This window comes from Diabrotica virgifera, chromosome 5, assembly GCF_917563875.1.
Source record: "Diabrotica virgifera virgifera chromosome 5, PGI_DIABVI_V3a".
In the NCBI taxonomy this organism is placed as follows: domain Eukaryota; kingdom Metazoa; phylum Arthropoda; class Insecta; order Coleoptera; family Chrysomelidae; genus Diabrotica; species Diabrotica virgifera.
This window is the reverse complement of record NC_065447.1, coordinates 6,072,341-6,096,230: the sequence shown is the minus strand read 5'-3', so window position 1 is coordinate 6,096,230 and position 23,890 is coordinate 6,072,341. Positions and strand designations below refer to the sequence as shown.

General features: G+C 31.8%; 1 protein-coding gene across 4 annotated transcripts in view; it reads right to left on the bottom strand.

Moving 5' to 3' along the window:
* Positions 1 to 13,674: 13,674 nt before the first annotated feature.
* The window catches only part of LOC114341352 (rab GTPase-activating protein 1-like), a 121,895-nt gene continuing 111,679 nt past the window's right edge, over positions 13,675 to 23,890 (bottom strand). For all 4 annotated transcript variants that reach the window (XM_028292311.2, XM_028292172.2, XM_028292373.2 and 1 more), the window contains exon 16: positions 13,675 to 18,722. In XM_028292311.2, the coding sequence (XP_028148112.1) occupies positions 18,408 to 18,722 (315 nt within the window). In that variant the 3' untranslated portion in view covers positions 13,675 to 18,407. The remainder of the gene's footprint in view (positions 18,723 to 23,890) is intronic.

The following is a 23,890-nucleotide window of genomic DNA, read 5'->3' as shown; positions in this document are numbered from 1 at the left end:
ACAATTATTAAATTCAATATTCCAAAAAATAATAATTTCAGTTAAATATTTTAGACATTCGTACACTACTCATACATTCAAACGCAAATGACAGTTCATGTTGCTGGTTGCGGTCAATTATGCTGTGAGCTGTGAAATAATCTATTTTAATAATAATTATACCTACACTATGATAATATTGTTGCTAATTAATATATTTCGGCAAGTAATGAAAACCAATTGACATCATTAATTAGAATAAATAATTATAGATATTATTTTTATAGTAAACAAAAACAAAGAAAAATATCTCTGACAAGTAATGACATAAACGTGGCCATGATGAAAAGTCACATTCTAATGTTTTGGCAGTGCTCATACGTCAAAAAATTTTGACCTACGTAATCTTGCTTTTGTAGTAAAAATACTATATGTCTTTGTACTCACTTTATAACGCTCAAAAAATTACGGGATCTGAATTTCAATGCATATTTTTTTTTAATTCTCGTATCGAAGTTACGCGTGAAGTTAGTCGTATTGATGACAGTTGAAAAAACGTGGGCGACCCGACATCTACTGCGTGAAAGTCGAAAGTGAAGACTTGAGTCACTGCCCTTTACTGCGCATAACAGAACTTTTAAAACTTTTTCCTATATTTGACAAACTGTACATGCCAGTGTTACCGGATTGCGTTAAATGTGTCTTTGCAATTCTAGCTCTTCAGAAATCTTATTTTACGAAACAAATCTCTTATTTCTTCTTTGTGGTTTATTTTTTAGTTAAGTTTTCATATTGAGGCCAGTTTTCTGTACCCTAAGTGAACACTAAATGTTTCTTAATTTACTATTTTCACTATCTCGTTCATCAACATTTTAACAGATGCTGAGATTGAAGAAAAAATGCTATTATTAATGATTAACTTTCAAATATTAACTTAATTTTTTAGTTTTTCGTTTCAAACAAAAAAATAAATCCAAAGTTTATCCGCTATTCGCGCACGATCGTTTCTCAATTCCCTTCCAAGTACTTGCACACCGCGAATAAGCGTCTACATGGTATATTAATAAGAAAAACGTAATCGCGATTACATTTAGAATTTTAGAATTATATTAATTAAATAACCAAAAACATTTATTATTATCAATAATATAAATTTTCTAAAACAATTATTAAATTCAATATTCCAAAAAATAATAATTTCAGTTAAATATTTTAGACATTCGTACACTACTCATACATTCAAACGCAAATGACAGTTCATGTTGCTGGTTGCGGTCAATTATGCTGTGAGCTGTGAAATAATCTATTTTAATAATAATTATACCTACACTATGATAATATTGTTGCTAATTAATATATTTCGGCAAGTAATGAAAACCAATTGACATCATTAATTAGAATAAATAATTATAGATATTATTTTTATAGTAAACAAAAACAAAGAAAAATATCTCTGACAAGTAATGACATAAACGTGGCCATGATGAAAAGTCACATTCTAATGTTTTGGCAGTGCTCATACGTCAAAAAATTTTGACCTGCGTAATCTTGCTTTTGTAGTAAAAATACTATATGTCTTTGTACTCACTTTATAACGCTCAAAAAATTACGGGATCTGAATTTCAATGCATATTTTTTTTTAATTCTCGTATCGAAGTTACGCGTGAAGTTAGTCGTATTGGTCCAAGAGCTGTGAGACATTTTTGAGTAGGTATTTTAGGCAACCTGAAAATTTTTCAGGTGACTCTTTTATGATAGCCTAATACAGAAATGCCGGTCTGGCTGGAGGGCAGCGGTTATTTTCCCGAAAAATCCCTCCCAAAGTTAAACAAAAGGGTAAAAATTGATATTACAAAAAATATCATTGACGTAACTTTAAAGTAAATTTAAATATTCAAATATAAAGAAAATAAACAGGCCAAGCGATTTGAGGGCGATTTTAACTCTGCAAGATACTTGCATGGGCGCCCCAGGATTATTTTCAGGGGATGCATCTGAACTTCAGAAGATTTCATCTGAATCTGTACATACTATTACCGAGTATAAAATACACAACTATACATGCATAACACTATGTACATTCCTTCCGGGCAGAGAGGTGCAATTGTTATTTTGACAGGGTATTTTTAATATTAAAAATAAACATTCTAAAAAAGACAGTTTTTTTGGTGAAATTTTCCAACTGCCAGGTGATCAAACAAATTACGAGTGCATATAAATGAAAAGCGCTATAGGTAAGCAGCAGTGTGAGAAAGAGCGTATACCGATAGCTGTTTGCGTCCTCTGTTGTAGCTGAGCGAGTCCGTTCCCTCGAGAAAAATCACGTGACCTGGCGATATCCATGTTGTTGTTCCTCGAAACGTTAGAGTATTTATTATAATATATTATAGTTTTTTAAGTAACTTTTTCTTAATTAAAGAAAAATAATACGTACTATACAATAGATTTTGCAAATATGATAGAAAAAGTCAAATTTATTATTATAAATATAGAGGTAGAAAAGTATAAAACTATAAACTAAATTAATTCTGTGTCCGAATCTTGTAATTCTTCTTCAAACTCCTCAGCTGAGCTTAAATATTCATTCTCTTCTTCCTCGTCAGACTCCCCTCGAGACTCAGATTCCTCTCCTACATGATCTGTAAATAGTTTTAATATGTATTTAGAATTAATTAAAAATTAAATAGTGATTAACTAGTTGGGTTGCTACGTATTCTCCGTCCTTTTATAAGGAGTCGAAGCCTGGACAATCACGAGCGCATCTGAAGAAAGACAGAGTTGTTGAGATGTGGAGTTATCGAATAATGTTAAATATGTCATGGACACACGTAACAAACACGGAAACATTAATAAAGATGAAAAATGCAAAAAAATACTCAACACTATGAAGGAAAGAAACATGAGCTACTTTGGTCATACCTACACTAAGAAATAAAAAACGTGATGTGATTGGTTATATAAGGAAAAGTATTAAGCATTGGTAATTTTTTATTAATTCTAAATACATATTACAACTATTTACAGATCAGGTAGAAGAATCTGAGTCTCGAGGGGAGTCTGACGAAGGAGAAGAGAATGAATATTTATTTTAGCTCATTTTTCTTTCCTTCATAGTGTTGAGTATTTCTTTTGCCTTTTTCAGCTTTCTTAATGTTTCCGTGTTTGTTAAGTGTTGTGTCCATGATATTTTTTACATTATTCGATAACACCACATCTCAACAATAGTAAGTCTTTCTTCAGATGCGCCCGTGATTGTCCAGGCTTCGACCCTGTATAAAATGACAGAGAATACGTAGCAACTCAATTAATTAATCACTGATTAATTTTTAATTAATTCTAAATCCATATTACAACTATTTACAGATCATGTAGAAGAGGAATCCGAGTCTCGAGAGGAGTCTGACGAAGAAGAACAGAATGAACATTTAAGCTCAGATGAGGAGTGTGAAGAAGAAGTACAAGATTCGGACACCGAATTAGTTTAGTTTATAGTTTTATATTTTCTACCTATATATTTATAATAATTAATTGGTCTTTTTCTATCATATTTGCAAAATCTATTGTATAGTACCTATTATTTTCCTTTAATTAAGAAAAATTACTTAAAAAAACTATGATATATACATATAATAATTACTCTAACGTTTCGAGGCACAACAGCATGGATATCGCCAGGTCACGTGATTTTCTCGGGCGAACGGACTCACTGAACTACAACAGAGGACGCAAATAGCTATCGGTATACGCTCTTTCTCACACTGCTGCTTACTTGTAGCGATTTTCAATTATATGCACGCGTAATTTGTTTAATCACATGGCAATTGGAAAATTTCACCAAAAAAAAACTGTCTTTTGTAGAATATTTATTTTTAAAATTAAAAAATACCCTGTCAAAATAACAATTGCACCTCCCTGTCCGGAAGGAATATACATAGCTATGCATGTATAGTTGTATATTTTATACTTGTTAATAGTATGTACAGATTCAGATGAAATCTTCTGAAGTTCAGATGCACCCCCTGAAAATACTCCTGGGGCGTCCATGCAAGTATCTTGCAGAGTTAAAATCGCCCTCAAATCGCCTGGCCTGTTTATTTTCTTTATATTTGAATATTTAAATTTACTTTCAAGTCATATCAATGATATTTTTTGTAATAACAATTTTTACCCTTTTTTGACTTTGGGGGGGATTTTTTTGGGGAAAATAACCGCTACCCTCCAGCCAGACCGGCATTTTTGTATTAGGCTATCATAGAAGAGTCACCTGAAAAATTTTCAGGTTGCCTAAAATACCTACTCAAAAATGTCTCACAGCTCTTATACTATATTGATGACAGTTGAAAAAACGTGGGCGACCCGACATCTACTGCGTGAAAGTCGAAAGTGAAGACTTGAGTCACTGCCCTTTACTGCGCATAACAGAACTTTTAAAACTTTCTCCTATATTTGACAAACTGTACATGCCAGTGTTACCGGATTGCGTTAAATGTGTCTTTGCAATTCTAGCTCTTCAGAAATCTTATTTTACGAAACAAATCTCTTATTTCTTCTTTGTGGTTTATTTTTTAGTTAAGTTTTCATATTGAGGCCAATTTTGTGTACCCTAAGTGAACACTAAATGTTTCTTAATTTACTATTTTCACTATCTCGTTCATTAACATTTTAACAGATGCTGAGATTGAAGAAAAAATGCTATTATTAATGATTAACTTTCAAATATTAACTTAATTTTTTAGTTTTTCGTTTCAAACAAAAAAATAAATCCAAAGTTTAGTTTTATTCCATAACTTATCACTTTCACTTAATAGCCAGTGAAAAGAGATTGATTTTTCGAAAGTATTTTTTTTTTACATACTTCCATACATTTACTTTTAGCACACGAGCTCCAGAGGTTGATATAACATGCGTACTAAATATAATTAATGAATTTTATGAATGAATGTGTAACTTATTTGGTCGTGTATCTAGTTCTGGTTTTTCTCTGTGTAATATGTTCCCGTATATGTTTGGATTCCATAGTATTCGATGACTATTATATCCGTTTATTTTTTTGTTATACAAGGTGGTAGTCCTGGATCCCGCGTACCAAATAAAAGACTATTAATAGCAAACTGAACATTTGTGGTGTCGAGTTGAATAAACTGTAATTTATGGGAAGACTGGAACATGGTAAGCTTTAATAGGGAACTTGCACATTTTTGAAGATATTCTTCTTTAGCGACGAATCGATCGAGGGTAAAATTTGATTTACCACGCGCATGCGCACACCGACAGTATGGTATTAGTGGTTATACGGGCTCTGATTGGGTGTTGAAATTTTGAAATGATCTGTCAATAATTGTTCAATATGGAGATTATCGGTAAACAAAAATATTGTATAATATTAGTTTTTATTGATGTGTGGACAGAAATAAAATCAAATTTAAAATTATAGTGACTTTAATAGTTTTGAAAAGCCGCAGGTACGTAATTCTAAATGTTTGAGTTGGAAATACCTAATAGTTTCAATACCTATCTATTAGGAAAATGTAAACAAAATAATGTAGTTACCTATTAGTAGGCAATGCTTTAATTTACATAATCTGATTACGAACAAACTTTCTACAAATCTTCATCTCATAATTGTTTTCTTACACTATATTTTGTTGTATTTTATTTCGACAAAAATCAAACTAATAATTTTATTAAATTCATATAAATTTATGGTGTAAACGTTTAGTTTGTGTATATTCACGCATGACGTACACGCGGATGTGGTCTAGTTTGAAATGCCGTCAGCTTTCGTACAGCGCAGTAGACGTGAAGTGAGTTCGAGCCCCAAGCAAGTTATTATTTTTTTATTTTTTTTTATAGATTTTATGATTGTAAGTATATTATTATATAATTTTTGAAGATATTCTTCTTTTTTGAAAGTGGTAGATAAGAAAGTTAGTTTGATTTTTAAATAAAATAAGTACAAATAACCTTTTAAGTATATTTACTTCGTTTAAATTACCTATAATAGAAGAATATCTTCTTTTGTGCGTACAAAGTACACACGCATTCTTTTTTTTTATTACATAATAATGTTCAGTTTTGTATAAAAATGAGATTTCCAAAATTTCACGCTTCAAAAACTTATAATAACTTAGAAATAGAAATTTAACGTCTTCTGTATTTTAAAATAGTTCAAACTACCCGTGACGTCACATAGTTTTTAACTATATAGTTCCGTTTATCGTTATATTTAGGTATATTCTTCTTCTTCTTTAGTTTATTGGCCTGCACCTATTTTGGTATTTGGCCAGCTCGTCGTTGCGGAATAAAGGAAAACTATTTATATTCTAATGACATTTATCGTATGCCATTGTAATAATATATACCAGTTTGTTGAGATTGGAGTTTGATATAGTTATTGAAGGAAAGGAAAGAAGGTTTACTATGGAAAATAAAACCATTTTGTAAAAGTACAAATTTTCTATGAATAGTTCAAACGATCAAAAACACTTGTAACGTCACATAACTGTATTTTCTACTGGCGTTTATAATGTATAATTTAAAATTATATACAATTTTGTTTACTTTGTTGGTGCAGAATGTAAACATATAACCGAATGACGTCACGACGCGTTTTGGGCTGGCTGGTATAATTTGAATTTTTAATCGTCTTTAGGGGCCAAACGAAAGACAAACAAAACTTTTTTATCTTTGATACATGTTCTAAATTATGTTCTGTTGTAATTTATAACATTTTTTTCGAATTTAAAATTTTATGCAAGTTCCCTATTGTGGAACGTGATACACGTGTCATCCAGACAAGTTGATGATTGTGAAAACTAGCAGGTTGTTTTTAAGCCCATTCAATAGTCAACATTATACAATATGTATGAAAAAATGTTTATCCGACAAAAATAAAAAACACGTAGAACATGTCAAATGACAGTAATTATGTGGGTGATAAATAGCAGTCTGATTTTTGCATGAGAGTTCAATGAAAGGGTAAAAAATCAATTGGAAGTTCTGTCCGGCAAAATTCATGGGAAATTTTCGTAGTGCGATGTTCGAAACCTGTAAGATATAGACAGTTTCGTCTCTCATGCAAAAATCAGACTGCTATTTATTACCAACATAATTCCTGTCATTTGACATGTTCTACGAGTCGGACTGGTTAAAATGCCCAACATTTTTGTCGAACAAACATTTTTTTATATAAAATATACAGGATGTCCCCGAAAATAGTGCGTTCCTTTAAGGTATGGATATAATACACAATTTAGAACAAAAAAGTCCTATAACATTTTTTAAATGGCAACGTAGCCTAGAAGAACTTGCTGTGACTGTGGAAATCTAATTTAATAACCCCTTGTTTATTTACTTTGAAGTGTGATTTTTTGGGGTTGTTGACATGGTAGGTTACCTACCTGCAAAATAATGGATATGGGTTTGGTTGATATTTACATTATTTTACCTACCAGATGCAACTGACCTACAAACCTACTTTTTTAATCTTTAGATTTTTGAGTGCGTAGTTGCCAGACTTTAATTTGAATATCAAAATGTATTTTCGTTTTTTTGTCAACCGGATCAATTTAGAAAAAAATGTTATGACTTTTTTGCTCTACATTGTGCCTTCTACCTATACCTTTAAGGAACGCGCTATTTTCGGGGACACCCTGTATAAATTTTGCTATTGAATAAACTTCAAACCAACCTGCTAGTTTTTACAATCATAAACTTGTCAGGATGACAAGTTCCACAATTAAAAATTCCCTGTTCCAGTGGTCCCATACATCAATGTTTGTCCGACTAGACACCGTTAAGCTATTAACAAATTTTCAGCTTGCTATTAATCAACTTTTATTTGGTACGCGGGATCCAGGACTAAGGTCCATCGATGAGAATTGTGAGAATAAGGTGTAATTTTTAGACGTTCAAAAAAGTTTGGCACGAAAAACTGAAATTTTATACTTTTTGCAAGTTTGTACTCTTTATTAATAATTGATTTTTCTCTATTATTCATTTGATATAAGAGATCTCTTTAGTTTTCATATTTTTGATATTATTTCATCACTGATAATATTAAAAAAATGGATGCAAAGATTATCTTCCAAGATTCTCATTTTTAGTTGATATCGGTTTGATGATTTGGAACTGTACTGTGTTATTTTAATGAAATTAGTCCTGAGTAGATTATTCTCTTTCTTCCATAAATATTTGTGCTACACTCTATTATAGAAAATACTTTTAAAATGGTGTTATAAATTGATTGAGAACAATGAAAACTGTAGTTTTTGACATGTGTACACAATAATTATTGTTTGGGTCATCCTTTTAGGTCATATTAGCAATAATCTTCCAATGAGTTTGAATCTAATCTATACGGAAAAGACATATACTGTAAAGTGTTTTAATACGAGACAAAAAAGAATTGTTATTTTTCTTAATGAACTTGTATTTAAACCGTTTGTAAATTGGTCGTTCATCTGATTTTTAAAACGGTTCTCTGTTAAACGGTATCATTTTATTGTAGTTTAGAGTTTCCGAAAGAAATTTAAAATTATACTTTGTCATAAAAATATATTTTATTCATTTCAAACAATGTAGTTTTATTAAAGAATATTTTAGCTATTTCCCTAGTTTTTTTTGAAAAATGGCTTTGGCAGAGCCAATTAGCCAGACTTGTTTGTCATAAATTTCTTATTTCATAACATAAGTACATACTACAATATTATTTTTAGATACATAGGTACATTGTGTTGCTTTTTTTAATTATTATACTGTGTTTTTTTTTAATATATATTTTAATTTGTTCTTTTAACACTTTTTTTAACTTTCTTTTTATTTTATTTTTTTTGTATAATTATTTTACTATGTGTTTTTATATATATTTTTTTCTTTTTAATTTTTTCAAACCACTACAAATTATGCCTAGTTAGTAGGTACATATTACATTTACAACTTGTATTTACATAATTTAACATGTCTATAAATGAGATGAAGAATTTCCATATCATTTGTAAATATTAAAGTATTAAGGTTTATTGGGAAAACATTTTAAATTTTTTAATTCCTTATAAAGATCGTTTATATTATTTATTTGTAAATGACATTCTAATATGACATGTGTTAGATCTCCGATTTTGTCACAAGTACAATTAGGAGTATCTGACAAGCCGATTATATGCATGTAAGATGGCGTACGAGCATGATTGGCTCTCAGCCGATTAATGGTCTTTATAAAATAATAAAAATTTGAGCCAGTATTACATTCTCTGTAATACATTTGCCAATTATTTTTAAGTTTTTGTCTGCTAAAAGTATCGATATCTGAAGCTGGAATTAAATTTTTGTTTATTTTTTCTCCGATCATATAAGCTGATTTAGCAAAATTGTCAACTATTTCATTGCCTTAATTATGAATGTTCTTTGGAAAAACACTTTTTTAAAAAACTAAACTTCACAATTAAAACTTTTATTTCGACAAACAAAGATTTTAGATACAACTCAATAATTTAAAATCAGACTTTACTTTAACATTTAAATTAGACTTTTATTTAGAGATTTTAATCAGACTGAAAAATATTGATTTTTACATGGTGTTTTATAATTTTATAATTGCTGATCTTGCTGTCCAATACGTCGCAATTAGGTCCAGAATGTTCAACGCTGCGACGCGGCGTAGCCTCGTGTTGATTCCACGTGGTAGAATATACTGGATGGTAGCGGTCGTTGTACTATAACTCCTTTTATTCCCGAATGGCCCTTAATCCAAGCAATTGTTACATTTACTCCCAATTGTATAGTTTCAAACAGAGTTTTAAGAATATTCAATGCAATGTGGTTTATATGTTTGACTGTTTGAATGTTACTCAATCTGTCCACCACGCTTTTACTGTCAGTAAATATAACATAATTACTAGTTGGATTCAGTAGTACATACTGAACAGCAAACATTACTGCTATCATTTCTGCTGTGTATATTGAGCATTCAATAGGTAGGCTATATTGATGATGGTAATTTTTATTTTCGTGGAACACTGCACAGCCCGTTCCATTTGCGTCTTTTGACCCATCGGAAAATATGTACTGAAAATTTGACCATTTTTCTCTAATAAGTATATCAAACATATTTGGCGGTAACCTTGTTAGAAAATAATGTTTTTGTCATTTCATTGTAGTAAGGCGGGATTTGGCTTTTATAGATAACTTCACTGTACTTTACCGTACTTAACTTTCTACCAAAGGTATAGATTTTTTAGTTCTCCAGTACCTATGAGTGAGATCGAAAACTGATAGCTCATGTAGATCTTGAAGGTATTTACATTTTTTGGACAGAATTCGAGTTGTAAATTTATCACTAAGAAATTGGCGGCGTAAATGCAATGGAGGTTCCACTGCTTCATTTTCCATTATTTGGACTGAAGTGGATTTTAAATAACCTAGGCATAATTTCAAGCATTTATTTTTTTGAATTTCAAGTTTATTTAGAAGTGTATTGGTCGCTGATCCAAATAAATGTCAGCTATAGTAGAAAATGGGGCTGATCATGTTACGGTAAAACATCAAAGCGATATTTGGGTCTGCTCCCCAATTTGTTTTACAGAAAACTCTTAAAATATTTATTGAGAGATTTCCCTAGTTTGGCTTGAGTAAACATATTATGGTCTCAAAAATACCTAGAAAAATTAAAATGACTGTTTGCAAAACACTAATAAGACCAGGACAAAATTTATAGCTCAGGTACATTACCCAAAGAATGGTTGACGTCGATCTTTATTTGCCTCCCTAAAAAGAAAAACGCAAGAGAATGCGGCGACTACCGCACCATTAGTTTGATGTCCCATGTGCTAAAGTTGCTACTGAAAGTCATCCATAACCGAATATATCATAAACTGGACATAGACATTAATGATACGCAATTTAGGTTTCGCAAAGGCCTGGGAACTCGTGAAGTTTTTTTTTCACTTAACATATTTATACAAAGGTGCTGGACGTCAATCAAGATATATATGCGTGTTTTATTGACTATAATAAAGCATTCGACAAAGTACGACATGAACAATTAATGCATGTCCTGGAATCAAAGAAGCTGGACTACAATGACCTCAGGATTATATCGAATTTATACTATAAGCAACGAGCAAAAGTACGTGTTAACGATCAGCTGTCAGAGGAAATTGAAATCAGACGTGGAGTGAGACAGGGATGCGTGTTGTCGCCGGTTCTTTTTAATGCCTACTCGGAAGAGATCTTGAAAAAAGCTCTTGAGGGTGAAACAGCTGGAATAAAGATAAATGGAGTTCCCATTAACAACATTAGATATGCGGATGACACTGTCATCTTAGCTGAAAATATTGGGGATCTTCAGAGGCTGGTAACCAGAATAGCAGAGTATGGACAAGAATACGGGCTAACAATGAATGTCAAGAAGACAAACTTTATGAGAATATCGAAAACTCAAAGAAATAACGAAAATCTCATCATAAACGGATCCAATATCGAACGAGTCGATCAATATGCATACCTTGGAACAATGATCAACTCCACAGGAGATTACTTACAGGAAATCAAAATCAGAATAGAAAAGGCTAGAGCAAATTTTAACAAAATGAGGAAAGTGCTCTGCACAAGAGATTTGAAGTTGGAGCTAAGAGTTAGGTTGGCTAGGTGCTACGTTTTCTCGACTCTGTTTTATGGAATGGAAGCTTGGACCTTGAATGCTGCATCAATGAAAAAACTAGAATCATTCGAGCTGTGGGTGTACAGAAGAATTCTGAAAATATCGTGGACAGAACACGTTACAAACAAAGAGGTTCTGAGAAAGATGAATAAAGAAATGGAAATCCTAAATACCATCAAAACAAGAAAATTGGAATATCTCCGACATACACGTGGAGAGAGATACAGCTTGCTCCAATTGATTATGCAGGGAAAGATTCAAGGAAAGAGAAGCATAGGGAGACGCAGAATATCGTGGCTGCGCAACCTGAGAGAGTGGTACGGATGTACATCAAATGAACTTTTCAGAGCAGCCATCTCTAAAATACGAATAGCTATGATGATTGCCGACCTCCGCCGAGGAGATGGCACTTAAAGAAGAATAAGACCAGTGCTAACATATGGTTCAGAAACTTGGTCACTTACATATAATGACCAAGAACTGTTCAAACGTTTTGAGCGAAAAATACTAAGACGAATATACGGAGGCATAAAAGAACAAGGTTTGTGGCGCAGGCGTTACAACTTTGAGTTGTATAGAAGTTTTGGAGAACCTGACGTTGTAAAATTCATTAAAGTAGCACGCCTTAGATGGATAGGTCATGTAATCAGGCGAGAGGAAGATGCCATAGTCAGAAAAATTTAGAAACACGTCCGATGCAATTACCCACCTGCCCTATTCTTGGCGCTTATTTTCTAGACATTAATTAACTCGCGACCCCTCTCCAATTCCTAATTGGCACCATTTATTGGTAATGTCTCGAACTACAGATTAATTTCAGTTTAATCCAATTTACAGTTGAGTCCGCGAGTCTTTACCCGTGCGTCATCATTTAAAGCATACGAAATAATTCGGAAATTTACTAAACGCCACAGAAAGTGGGTATTATTCCGATCACGGGTTATAGTATAAAATTTGACGTTATCAAATAAATAAAATGTCAAATTTAAGTTTTGCTTTAAAATTTTGGTGCATAATTACAGCTACATTTGAAGTAGCTTAATAAATTATTTTATTATCATTGATCAATAAAATAATTAAACAATTTATAAAAAAATTCAATAACATTTTCTTTTTGTTATTATATTCACTTTCGCGGAACATTAAACACAAGCATTCCTTAACTGTGTCAACAATGAGGTTAGCTTTGTACGTTGTCAAAATTTATCGTAAAATAACTTGTCACGAAATTTCTAACTCCAATGTAAAATTAGTTGTGAAAACAACTGTTTGTATACTATAAAAAACTTCAAAATGTAAAAATTCGACAAAATAACAGCAAAAAATTCGACAAACTGACAGCCACAAAAGTAAACAAACCAAAACGTCAGAAATTGTACTTAAAATATGTGACATCCCCAATCGTCTTTCTTTGTACCTATCTCTTTTCAAAGCACCGAGTCTAAATTCGTAAAAATAACATGTGTTCTTACTTAATAACAGGCGGCAGCTGGTTTGTCATTAGTTTTATGCGTGGAAGAGAATGATGCTAGATAAAAAGTATGTGTTTTATCTCGCCAGGTATTAATGACGCACGGGTAAAGACTCGCGGACTCAACTGTAGTTTTCGTTTTAAAATTTAGAAACACATCCGTTGAATATGCCCACCCAATTGTAAACCACAAATTGTAAAGATTTTAAAACCAAATTGTATTACATACACGGAAATTAATTTGTAGTTCTTGGCTTGGCCAATAGATGGTGCCACTTACGACTAGTATGGGTGTCACGAATTTAGTTTACTTAAATAATGTCTAGAAAGTATGGCCAAAGAACAGCGCTGGTGGGTATATGAAGCGAACGTTTTTCTAAATTTTAAGACGAAAACTGAATTGTATTATACTGAAACTAATCTTTAGTTATTGGCCAATAACTTTAATTATCTTCTATTAAATTTTTGCAAAATTAGCTTCGGAAAATTGTACAAAGGCTGGTACTAGATCTCACATCCTTTGACTCCTGTATTGTTTTATATTCAGGATTGAAAAAAAACTGCATTTACAAATGGGTGCATATATTTTTTCTTAGTGAAAACAACATTACATTATAAATAACTAAGATAAAATAAAACAACTTAAAAATATCTATCACGACAACTATATCACTAAAAAAATATGGCTACAAGTTGGTACACAAGCCACAAAAAATATATTTTCTTATTCATAATGTCAAAAAATGAAAAACTGCCTTATATCTTGCGAAAACGTTTAGAAAGAATAAAGCACTCTTTATTAGTAAACGTAAACATAAAAAAGTCTTATTATTTCCGATATAAAGTAGGTCTGGATATCAAATGTCAATAAAATCTCAAAAAGGAACTAAATCTCAAGAAAAATCAAAATATAACATTCGACTTCGTATGTAGGGTATCCCAAAAGTAGCGAAACGGTCGAATATTTCGCGAAATAAACATCGGATCGAGAGACTGAAAAATACGTTTTCAATAATTTTTAAAAATCTATCGAATGACACCAAACAGAACCCCCACTACACCCCCTGGAGGTAGGATGAAGGATAATTTTAAAATCTTAAATGGAAACCCCCAGTTTTTATTGTAGATTTGGATTCCTTACGTAAAAGTAAGAAACTTTTATTCGACACATTTTTTTGAATTGTGGATCGATGGCGCTATAATCGGAGAAAACGATTTATCGAGATCTATCTATCTATTTACGGGTACAATTGTACAATAATTATTCAATTGTTAACAGCACCTTGCCATATTCCCGTCATCATTTGCCAAACCTCTCTGTTCAAGGCATCGTCTTCTTGTACATTGCGGTCATACATTGATCTCCTGACGCTCTCATTCCATGACCTTCGCGGTCTACCCCGCTTTCTTCTTCCTGGTTGTCTCCACTGAAATATTTGTTTAGGCCAACGTTCTTCAGCCATTCTTAATAGGTGTCCAAACCTGTACCATAGGTAAATTATAGAAACGGTCCGAGAAATACACCTCCAAATGAAAAACCAAAAAACACGTACTTAATATTTTTCAAAAACCTATCGAATGACACCAAACATTGTTGGGTCCACTCCCAGGATCATGTTTGGTGTTATTCGATAGATTTTTGAAAAATATTTAACATGCATTTTTTGGTTTTTCATTTGGAAGTGTATTTCTCGAGATATTAGACCGTTTCTATAACATACTGATGGTATCACGATAAATCGTTTTCCCGATTATAGCGCCATCTATCCACAATTCGAAAAAATGTCCCAAATAAAAGTTGCTTACGTAAGGAATCCAAATCTGCAATAAAAACAGGTGATTTCCATTTAATATTTTAAAGTTACCCCCCATCCACCTCCAGGGGTATAGTGGGTGGTCCTGTTTGGTGTCATTCGATACATTTCTGAAAATTATTGAACACTTATTTTTCAGTTATTTGATCGAATGTTCATTTCGCGAAATATTCGACCGTTCTGCTTCTTTTAGGACACCCTGTAGTTGGATACTCAAGTGTTGTTAAATTTAATAAAAGAATATCAATATTGAGTATTTACTTATTTGTTGATGAACGTATAAGTAGAATAATTGACGTATAGACTCATGACATCTACACTATAAGTAGCAAATGCTTTTCTATGGACAAAACCTCCTTACAAATATTCTATATGTCTTCGTTCATCAAAAAATGTATTTCTTAAGCTGCTATTTCATATCGGAGTAATTTTTGAGATGAGCTTGTATAAACAATAACATTTTGTCAATATTTCGTGTTAATACTATTTCGTAAGATAATACGAACGATCAAAACAATTTTTTAGTCGCATCAACAACTTAAAAAATAACATTCTAACGTATTTGTACGTTTTTCCTTAATGAATTATCAAGGAAAATGAGATTCAACATTTCAACAAACATTTATGCTCGCTGCTGATCAAATAAAAAGAAATTTTATTGCGAGAGCAACAAATGTTGTGGTTAAATTGGTTTAAAAGTATAGGGGTCTATCGAAAGAACGATTCATTTTGTAAAATTTCAAATGTAGGCAACCTACAATACTAGGCAACGTATATTATTGGTTGCCTACATTCTGTTTTAAATAATTTAACCTCACTTTTATTCTTCGAAAAAATAGGTTAATGGTAAAAAATGGCACTACCTGCTAAGATTTTGCTTTGAATATTAATATTTTGGTGTTTAAAATTATACTCTTCGTGTTTCTGTGTAGATGTGATGCTACTTTTGAATAATCTCATGTAAAGTAATTTGCAATGTTTTCTTTTTAAATTAGACTTCTTCGTACAGCCTCTCATGACTGAATATATGACTAGAAGGTACCACACTCTTCTCTAGCCATTTTTTATTAATCTCGATTCTCTTACATTAAACATGTTTACAGATTCCGGAGCGAATCATGGCCGGTGAGAGAAATCCTTTCTGTGTAGAGACTGTAGAATTTAGGTGGGCGTAAGACCGTCGACAGCGTTTCTCATCGGCCTTGGTTCGTTCCGGGAGCAGTAATGAATTGTCCTTTTTTGGTATAGACCCGCTACACTTAAATGTCACGTAAATATTGAATTTTAGTCATAAATATTATGTAAAGTATTAATAAAGGATCCTAAAAACTAAAGAAAATATTGTGGTAACTTTACATAAAAAAAGTTAAAAAGAAAATATCAAAGTTAATCAACAATATGTCACATTACCGATGACGTCATTACGTCAAATTTTGTGAGGTTATGTCTCAATCACGATCTAAACCAAACCAAATATCAGTTATATTTGTTTTTTAACCAAGAGGAGTGATTCAAATTTACCGCGCTGTATTGCTTGTTTGTAATTGGTCAAACCGCAGACAAGTTTACTCCACTGTTATCAAATTTAGACACTAATGACATTTATCAAATTTTGACACTAGTGACATTTCATAGGTTAATTAAGTTATATAGGCGATTTTTGTGTTTTCTGTGTTATTCCTTTAATTTTTAGATTGTTAGTCTGCTTTTATATAAAAAGCAGATGTTTTTGGAACTCTTTAGCGACGTAGTAATTTAATATAATATTTATGGATTACCGTTGAGGGTCGCGGTCGACTAGATCAACCAAAAAAGAAGATGTATTTGGTTATTATTCTAGTGACTTTCTTGGGTGTGAATCTGTCTTTTTAGTTTACTCCTGGTTAAAAAATAATCTATAGTTCATTTTTATCTGTTTTTGTGTGAACTTATTTAGTATAGTAGTTCATTGCAATTAACGGTTTCAGTTTCGTTAGATGATCCAGACAGAAAAATAAAGGATATTTTAGGTAAACGTAGTTTTGAATGGACTACCTACGCCTGACGTCACAATGGGCGGGCTTAAAAAACCTTTCCAAATATTTCTAATTGGTGTGTATTTGTCCCATAAGCAGTTGGAATTAATATAAGTACTTTTTTATTTTAATATAAACTGGATATATCTGAAAAGGTAAAAGTAGTTGTTAGTTTGTTTAATATTCTCCCGAGCGATTCCCTTTAAAGAGAAAGATTTAAGGCATACTTTACACAGACATTTTCTAGACCTAATATATCTTTCATGTTCAGCTTATACAGTACGTAAGTCATTCAGCTGGACATAGGGAATATACATTGAGAGAATTGTGACAACTGCGCTAACCTGTGTTAGTTGAAGCTTTTCCAGTACGAGTTTTGGTGCAATAAAGCTGTTAGAACGAATAGAATGAGTGAGTTTTGAAGCAAGGCTGTCCATAAATAAATCAAAAACTAAGTTTATGATTAATGAGTTAATAATTTTACTTCAATTTTTAAAAATAATTTTACTTTTATTTAAAAACTAATTTCAAAACTTAACAGTTTTCACATTCCTTTAGGCCAAAAATATTTAGCTACTACATTATCATATTTTGACGTTTATTTGTGTCAGTGGAAATGATTTGTCAAGTTTGAGGTTAATGTCCCTTAATGCTAACAACCATATAGTCATCAAGAGAGCTCAGTTGTCACAATTTTCTCAATATAATACAATGTATGTATTTATGTATCTAAATATATACATTGTATGTTCCCTATGTCCAGCTGAACGATTTACGTACTGTATATGTGTTCGAATTTTTGATACTTTTTGATCACAAATACTGCAAAATCTATTACTAATAGTTACATCATTATTCTTTGATATCCGCCCCTCTTTATGTGAGCATGTTATTTCTTTTTTATGTGGATGGAGGAGATTTCTAAAAAAGAACAGATCTATTACTTAAATATTTCGTGTTGGTATCATGTGACGTCACATGCTATGACGCGGATGACGTGCAACGGTATTTATATTGTATGGACTGTAAATATTTATCTATGATGAACTAAATCAAGAACACCGGCTAGAATGCTCCTGAGCGATTCCCTTTAAAAATAATGATTTACCACATGCGTTGCACTTAAAATTTCTAGCCCTAATAGATTTATGATTATTTTTAATATGTGTTCCAATGTCTAATTTTTTTTCACCACAATTAACGCAAAATCTACAACTGATACGTGACATCTGTGATATATGTGACAAACATACATTAATTACAAAAGGTTTTCTAAACCCCGCCCATTGTGACGTCAGAGCTTAGGTAGTCCATTAGAATTAAAATATAATTTACTAACTAAAAACATATCTTGAACAGTGATTAGATATAAATCAAGTTTTAGGCATAACCTCAACAAACATGGCGCCGTGACGTCACAATAATGTTACGTATAGCTTTGAGGTGAAATCTACGAATTGGACAATGATTCAATGGTGACTTTTCAAGCTACTGCAACTCTGAGAATCCTTAATGATGGGCACAGACTCTCTGCGCGGTTCTTTCGTCAGTAGGCTCTTGTCACGCTTGGATGGCACGCTTTCGCGCCGACTGGCGCTGATGTGAGATACAAAAGTCGGTTGGTTCGGTGTAATGTTTGTGCAGTTCGATACTGTAAAGCCGGTAAACTCCTTCTTGTTGGCCACTTCCTTTATCGAACTCAACGTTTTGCTCAGCCACGGCGGCCAGCTGTTCTTCGCTGTCGTCAATTCTACTTCGGTCGCTCGCAACTGATGCGTCAAATTCTACAAGAAAAAAAAAAGGTATGTACAATGTAAATACTAATTAAGTAGTGTTTGGAATCCACGGACTAAAGAAATAACGTGACAACAGTGTACGTCGATTGGGTAACGGTATTGGAGCGACCCCTTTAGTGGCGGAGAAAAAGAGAGACAAGAAATAGAACATACACGCCTTTTTATAATTGTAATTATATATTTTGTTACTCGTTTTATACCACTTAGAAATAAAGTTTATGTATAAATCAGAAGCCTTCAGTAAAATTAATTAATTCATCAACAAGTAGTATGGGTGACTTCCATATTAATAATTATTCCAATTAACACATCCTGTTAATTAAGTAATATTTGACACGGTTAAAAAGTGTTTTGAGTGCTCTAAAAACTGCAAATAAAATGAAGTAAGATAACCTCAATAATTTTTTAGCAGCCTAATTTCAAAATGCCTTTATTTAGTTAAAGTACCTCGCACAAACCTTATGGAAATTAGGTCCCAGTGGATTTCGTTCATACTTTGGGAAAATACTCTTTGAAGCATCCTGATAAAAAGTTCTCATGGGCCAATTCAATCGTATGAAGGATTTTCAAAATATAGAGGCACAAACTCGGAAAATTATAAGATTTACTGGGTATTCCAATTCCCTCTGAGTTACTGGTTATCTGGCAACATGTAGAAGTTTGGATCAAGGTAAAGTACTAGTAGTCTAGGATTTTTTCCTGGCTTTCCAATGGCGACCTTTACTTTGACCTTGACCTTCAACGGACGTCATCTTCTAGAGTTTCGAGGGTTTTCGGCATTAAATTGGTATAAACAGATTTACTCATGGGTTTTTGGGATCGCTAAACACGAATATGCCATCAGAATTGACCTCCATTCAAGAATGGTTTTGTATCGAGTTGGAACAAACCAGTGGCGTGCTGGAACTTTTCAAGCGGCCCGGTGATTTTATAGAAAAGCGGCCTCCCATCCTCATTTTACATTCTATTTTCAGGATGTTTTAATCGTTATTTATAATACAAAAATATAAATTATTTTTAATCAAACATTAAACTTTAAATTCAATGAAATTGTTTAAAATTTGCTGTTTTATTATTTAAGAATAAGCAATCTTACAAATAATAAATATTATCACATGTATGTTGTTTGCAGTAAGGCAGAAACCATAATTTCCCGAATAAATATATTAGTCCATGTGGTGAGACCGCTCCCGTCCGAAAAAATTTCTGATTCGGTTTCTTTGTGGATTCCTATTCAAAAATGTCTCCTTTAAACAAATCTGAAGGGTGCCGGGCGGAATTTTTGGGCAGAAATTGTTTAAACAATTTTTTTAAACAAATACAAAAGATCACGTTTTTTTTATTTAGGACATTTATTTTTAAGTTTTCTGGGTCATTCTAAAAAAGAAAGATATTTTTCATTTTTTCCTAAAAATTGATAGTTTTCGAGTTATAGGCGATTTAAAATCTGAAAAATGCGAAAATACGCATTAAAAACTCATATTTAAATTAGTATTTTTGAGGTTGCCAGATACTTAAATTGAAGATTAAACCTTGATCTTCAAGATTCTGAAGAGTGATCGCGTCTAACCTTAATTTATACCGTTGGTTTTTAATTGTTAAATATGCGTGTTTATCCGATTTTTTTGCCGGTGCGGCGAGCTGTATCTCAAAAATCTCCTATTTACCTCCGAAAAATATTTTTTCTATATTCTTTGGGATATTCTAAATAAAATAAGTTTCTTGGCATTTTTCTCAAAAGTTAATAGTTTTAAAGTTATAAGCGATTTAAAATTCGAAAATTGCCAAAACAACGCATTTTTGGATTTTAAATCGCTTATAACTTTAAAAACTGTTAACTTTTGAGAAAAATGTCAAGAAACATAGTTTATTTAGAATGTCCCAAAGAATCTAGAAAAAATATTTTTCGGAGGAAAATACGAGATTTTTGAAATACAGCTCGCCGCACCGGCAAAAAATCGGATAAACACGCTTATTTAACAATTAAAAAACAACGGTTTAAATTAAGGTTAGACGCAATCACTCTTCAGAATTTTGAAGCTGAATGTTAAAACTTCAATTTAAGTATATGGGAACCTCAAAAATACTAATTTAAATATGAGTTTTTAGGCCTCGAAAATGCGTATTTTCGCATTTTTCATATTTTAAATCGCCTATAACTCGAAAACTATCAATTTTTGAGAAAATTTACAAGATTCTTGTTTAGAATGACCTACAAAACTTAAAAATATATGCTTGGGAGCAAAAAAACGTGATCACTTGTATTTGTTTAAAAAAATTGTTTAAACAATTTCTGCCAAAAATTTCGCCCGACACCCTTCACATTTGTTTAAGGGTGACATTTTTGAATAGGAATCCACAAAGAAACCGAATCAGAAATTTTTCCAGACGGGAGCGGTCTCACCACATGGACTACGCAATATATACATTTAATGTGATTAAAAGATGAAAATAAAATAAAATTTTGAGAATTTTTCAATTATGTATTAAGTTGAATTTTAGTAAATCAATAATAATTATACAAGAGAGTACAAATACAAGTACAGTACAAATACTTTAATTTAACAATATTTAAATGTTAATACAACGCATTAATCTAAACATTATTTTGCAATACCGTAAAAAAAGTTTCTTTTGAATGAGATATTTGAAATTAAAAATCACACTAAATTTTCTCTTTTTTTTTACCCCTGTAACTTATTAAAATAAACATTATAGTACCTTGCAGGGACTTTCGGCCCTCTGTAATAATGCAATCTTTCAATCTGCGTTTAATTTTTCAAAAATACTTATTAGTTTTCTCAGGATTCGAAAAAAAAATAAATGCATTTAAAACACATTGGTGCGAAAATTTTGCGCCTACGCCCTTAAAGAAGATTTTTGAGCAAATTCGTCGATTATTTCATTATTTTTAAGCTCATACAAAGTGTCTTTTTCTATAGCCATTAGCACAAATGTTTCTAAGTGATCTTGTGTTAAATTACTTCTTAACCTATTTTTTATGTATTTCAACGTTGAAAAGCTTCTTTCACAAGATACTTGTGTCACTGAGAGAGTTAATAAATGCTTATTTATCTGTAGCAATCATGTATGTACATATAGTCTTATTAATTTACTTAAACTGTATTTTACAATCAAAATAGATTTCAATTTTTGTGAAATGTTTTGTTAACATCATTCGATTCGAAATTAAAAAAAAAATTGTTGTTACATCAGATCTAGAAATTTTTGTGAAAAAAAAACTTATTTGGCCGGCCTCAAGAGGCCGCAGCCTCTCGGTGATTGCACCGTTTCATTTATATGGCCAGCACGCCACTGGAACAAACCTAATGAAATCAAGATCAGCGTTCGTAGATGAAGTCTCTTTTCAGAAGTCACGATTTACCACTTCATCTCCCACAATCTCCATCATCAGATGCTATGTGTTTTCTGCGTTATTATACGGAGTACAGACTGAAGCACCTTCGGAGGCTTCTTTAGAAAAGTTCGATGCCTTCGAGATCTGGTGTTAGAAACACGTCTTAAGAATTTTATGGGTAGATCGTGTGATTAATGGTATCTAATATTTGTATCTATCCTACATAGAATAAACAAGAAAAGCAAGATTATTATCATAATCAAAGAGTGCAAATTAGAATATCTTGGCTATGTTATGAAAAATGAACAAAGATATGGCTTGTTTACGATAAAACACAACCACTAAAATTCTATGACGTTTAGACTCAGAAATGACGTATTCACGACCACGTTAATGATCCGATTTGGTCCAAACTGGATCTATTTTGAATTGTGCATTTTTCATACGAGTATTTTTTACTAGAATCACTTTAGGATGTACCTTGTATCAATAAACGCAATATGCGCTAGTCGCAAACCTTTTTATTTAACAAAATCCGAAAAAAATCAATTTTTGCTTTCCTTATCTATATTTTCGCCTATAACTCGAGAGATATTGCACCTAAAAAATTATAGAAGGTAAAAGTTTCGTTTTTCTATTTTACTTTATCGAAATTTAAAATTTAATGTTTATTGTTTAAAAAATAGCAATAATTGGAAGAAAAGTGCATAAAATGGAGTGTTTCTTTAAAAATTCTTCGACCCTGTAGACATAACTTACGGCCTTGGTATTTCGCCTAGAACTGTATAATACGACTGAAGCAGATGCTAAATTTGGTTAGGATCAATTGAATAGTTTTTGCATAATAATTTTCTAATTCAGGGTCGGCAAAAAAATTGATTTTCAAAATTATTCTCGGCTCAAAATAAGCACTGTAAATAGCCGAATAGACTGTTTGCATATAAAGAAAGACTCGAAGCTTTCAAACACACTTTGAAAAATTGAAATTGTTAACTAGGATATAGGGTATTTTAGACAGTTATAAACAATTTTTTGACTTATAAATAAATAAAATAACTTCGCAAGTTTTAGTTTTACACATATCAAATTCAAAATTTGTACACATATAGAACTTTAGAAGATGCATATTAAAAAATGCATTCGATTTATTGGTTGCATAGATATTGAAGTTTAAAGTTGGTATGCATTTGCCGCCTAACCATAAGTGATAGATAAAACAGATAGGTAGATAAGTGATAAGATTAAACAAATACCCTTATCTTGTCAAGTACTTTTTATATAAATATTTTTGCGTGATGCGCCTAGTGGCAAGCTACATAAAAAAAGAAAAAAAATCTTTTTCGCGTAAAAATACGCTCAAAGCACGTAGAGTGGGGCCCTCGGGCAGTTTTTATTTCTGAATTTACAAATTACATAATCATCATCATTGGCTCTACGATTTATGGAGAGTTTTGGCCTGTTCCAGAATCATCTTCTATTCCATCCTATCCTTCACCGTGGTTTCCTCACTCCATCCGGTCTCTAGCTATAAATATGTTTCACCTCATTCATTCTCTCTAAGTGGCCTAGCCACCGGAGCCTATTTATTTTGATAGATCTTGCAAGTTACATAATGAAGTGATTTTTTACTTTTAGAACTAATTTTTTAAAATAATTTCCATATTAGAATTAATTTAGTTCAGCAGTTTTATAATAATTATTAAATTTGAAAATGTATTTTTATATGAAAAGTGATTAAAAGAAGCGTCTTTTAAAGTTATGTAAGTGAACAAATTTTAAAATTAATAAGTGTAAAAAA